At 39.5% G+C, this 1,452-nt stretch overlaps 1 protein-coding gene across 1 annotated transcript; it reads left to right on the top strand.

Moving 5' to 3' along the window:
• The first annotated feature begins 400 nt into the window (after positions 1–400).
• On the top strand, positions 401–1,399 carry LOC117116731. The gene has a single exon (XM_033260827.1). The coding sequence runs from the start codon at positions 401–403 to the stop codon at positions 1,397–1,399; it is 999 nt and encodes a 332-aa protein (XP_033116718.1).
• Positions 1,400–1,452: the final 53 nt, after the last annotated feature.

Raw genomic sequence — 1,452 nt, 5'->3', positions numbered from 1 at the left:
AGTGAATTGCCATCAGTAAAAACATTAGGATTAATGTGGAAAGCTGAAAGTGATGTATTTGTTTTCAGAGGACCAGGGGGGTCTATAGAAAACATGACAAAGAGAAATATTTAAAGTAAAATCGCGACATTGTTTGATCCGCTTGGTTTTATATCACCAGTGATTATTTATGCAAAGATAATGCTCCAGGAGCTCTGGACACTGGGAGTATCTTGGGATGAACTTGTACCACAAAATGTAGCAAACGGTGTAGCGGACTGGTTGAGTGGTTTACAAAATCTACAGAAATTAGAAGTTCCAAGATGTATAAAATTTACTACTGACAAAGATAAAAAAATTCACACTTTCGTTGATGCTTCAAACGATGCGTATGCAGCAATTGTATATTTAAGAAGCTCTGATGGTGAACAGAAGAACAGAAGACAGTGCGATTGAGAGCATCAAAAACCAGAGTAGCTTTACTAAAATCCATGAGCATCCCCAGATTAGAATTAATGGCAGCTATGTTAGGGCTACAACTTACTATATCGATTGTAACCGTATTGAATTACGATATAAGGAGGTCACATTTTGGAGAGACAGTATGGATGTACTCTGGTGGGTACGAGGTCGTAGTAGATCTTTCAAGCCCTTTGTGGCAAATAGGATAGGCGAGATACAACAGAAGACCAACCCAAACCAGTGGCGTCACGTACCAACGAAGTCCAATCCCGCCGACGTTGCCTCAAGAGGTACTACAGTTGAGAGTTTGAAAGTTAATAAAATGTGGTGGAATGGACCAGAATTCTTAATGGAGTGTGAAGAACGTTGGCCAGTAAACAAAATAGAGCAAGGTGGAAGCGTTACCGAACAAAGAAAATATGTGCGTTCCTTCTTAAACCAAGTTGGGCCATTAAACATAGATGATGATTGGAGACTGGATCCAAAACGGTATTCAAGTTGGTCTAGACTGATTAGAATAGCAGCTTATGTTCATAGGTTCATAACAAATTGTCGATCCAACAAAAATTACAGGGTCTATCGGCGGTTGGAGCATAAAGAGATCCAGTATGCGGAACTGAGCATAATACGAAAAGCGCAACAAGAATCATTCCCAAGTGACATAAGGAACTTAAAGGAAAATGGTATTGTTGGATCTAACAGTGTATTGAGTACATTAACACCTACAGTAGACGAAGACGGAGTATTGCGCATGACAGGACGTTTAAGTTTAGTTGAAGCCTTGCCACATGACGTCAGATACCCAATCATATTGCCTAGAAAGCATCCAGTCACTGAACTTATTGTAAAGAAGTATCATGACTTGGGTAAACATGTAGCTGGAACAAATCATATATTATCACTGTTATCGGAAAGATATTGGATAATTCATAACAGAGAAGAAATCCCGAGATTGTGAGAGGAACTGCATGGGATGTAAGCGACGAACGGCAAAAATAGGCGAACAAATCA

This window comes from Anneissia japonica, unplaced genomic scaffold (assembly GCF_011630105.1).
Source record: "Anneissia japonica isolate Jap-2015-1 unplaced genomic scaffold, ASM1163010v1 scaffold115222_len1452_cov194, whole genome shotgun sequence".
NCBI lineage: Eukaryota > Metazoa > Echinodermata > Crinoidea > Comatulida > Comatulidae > Anneissia > Anneissia japonica.
Note: the sequence above shows the minus strand (reverse complement) of the source record. Positions and strands in the feature narration are given on the sequence as shown.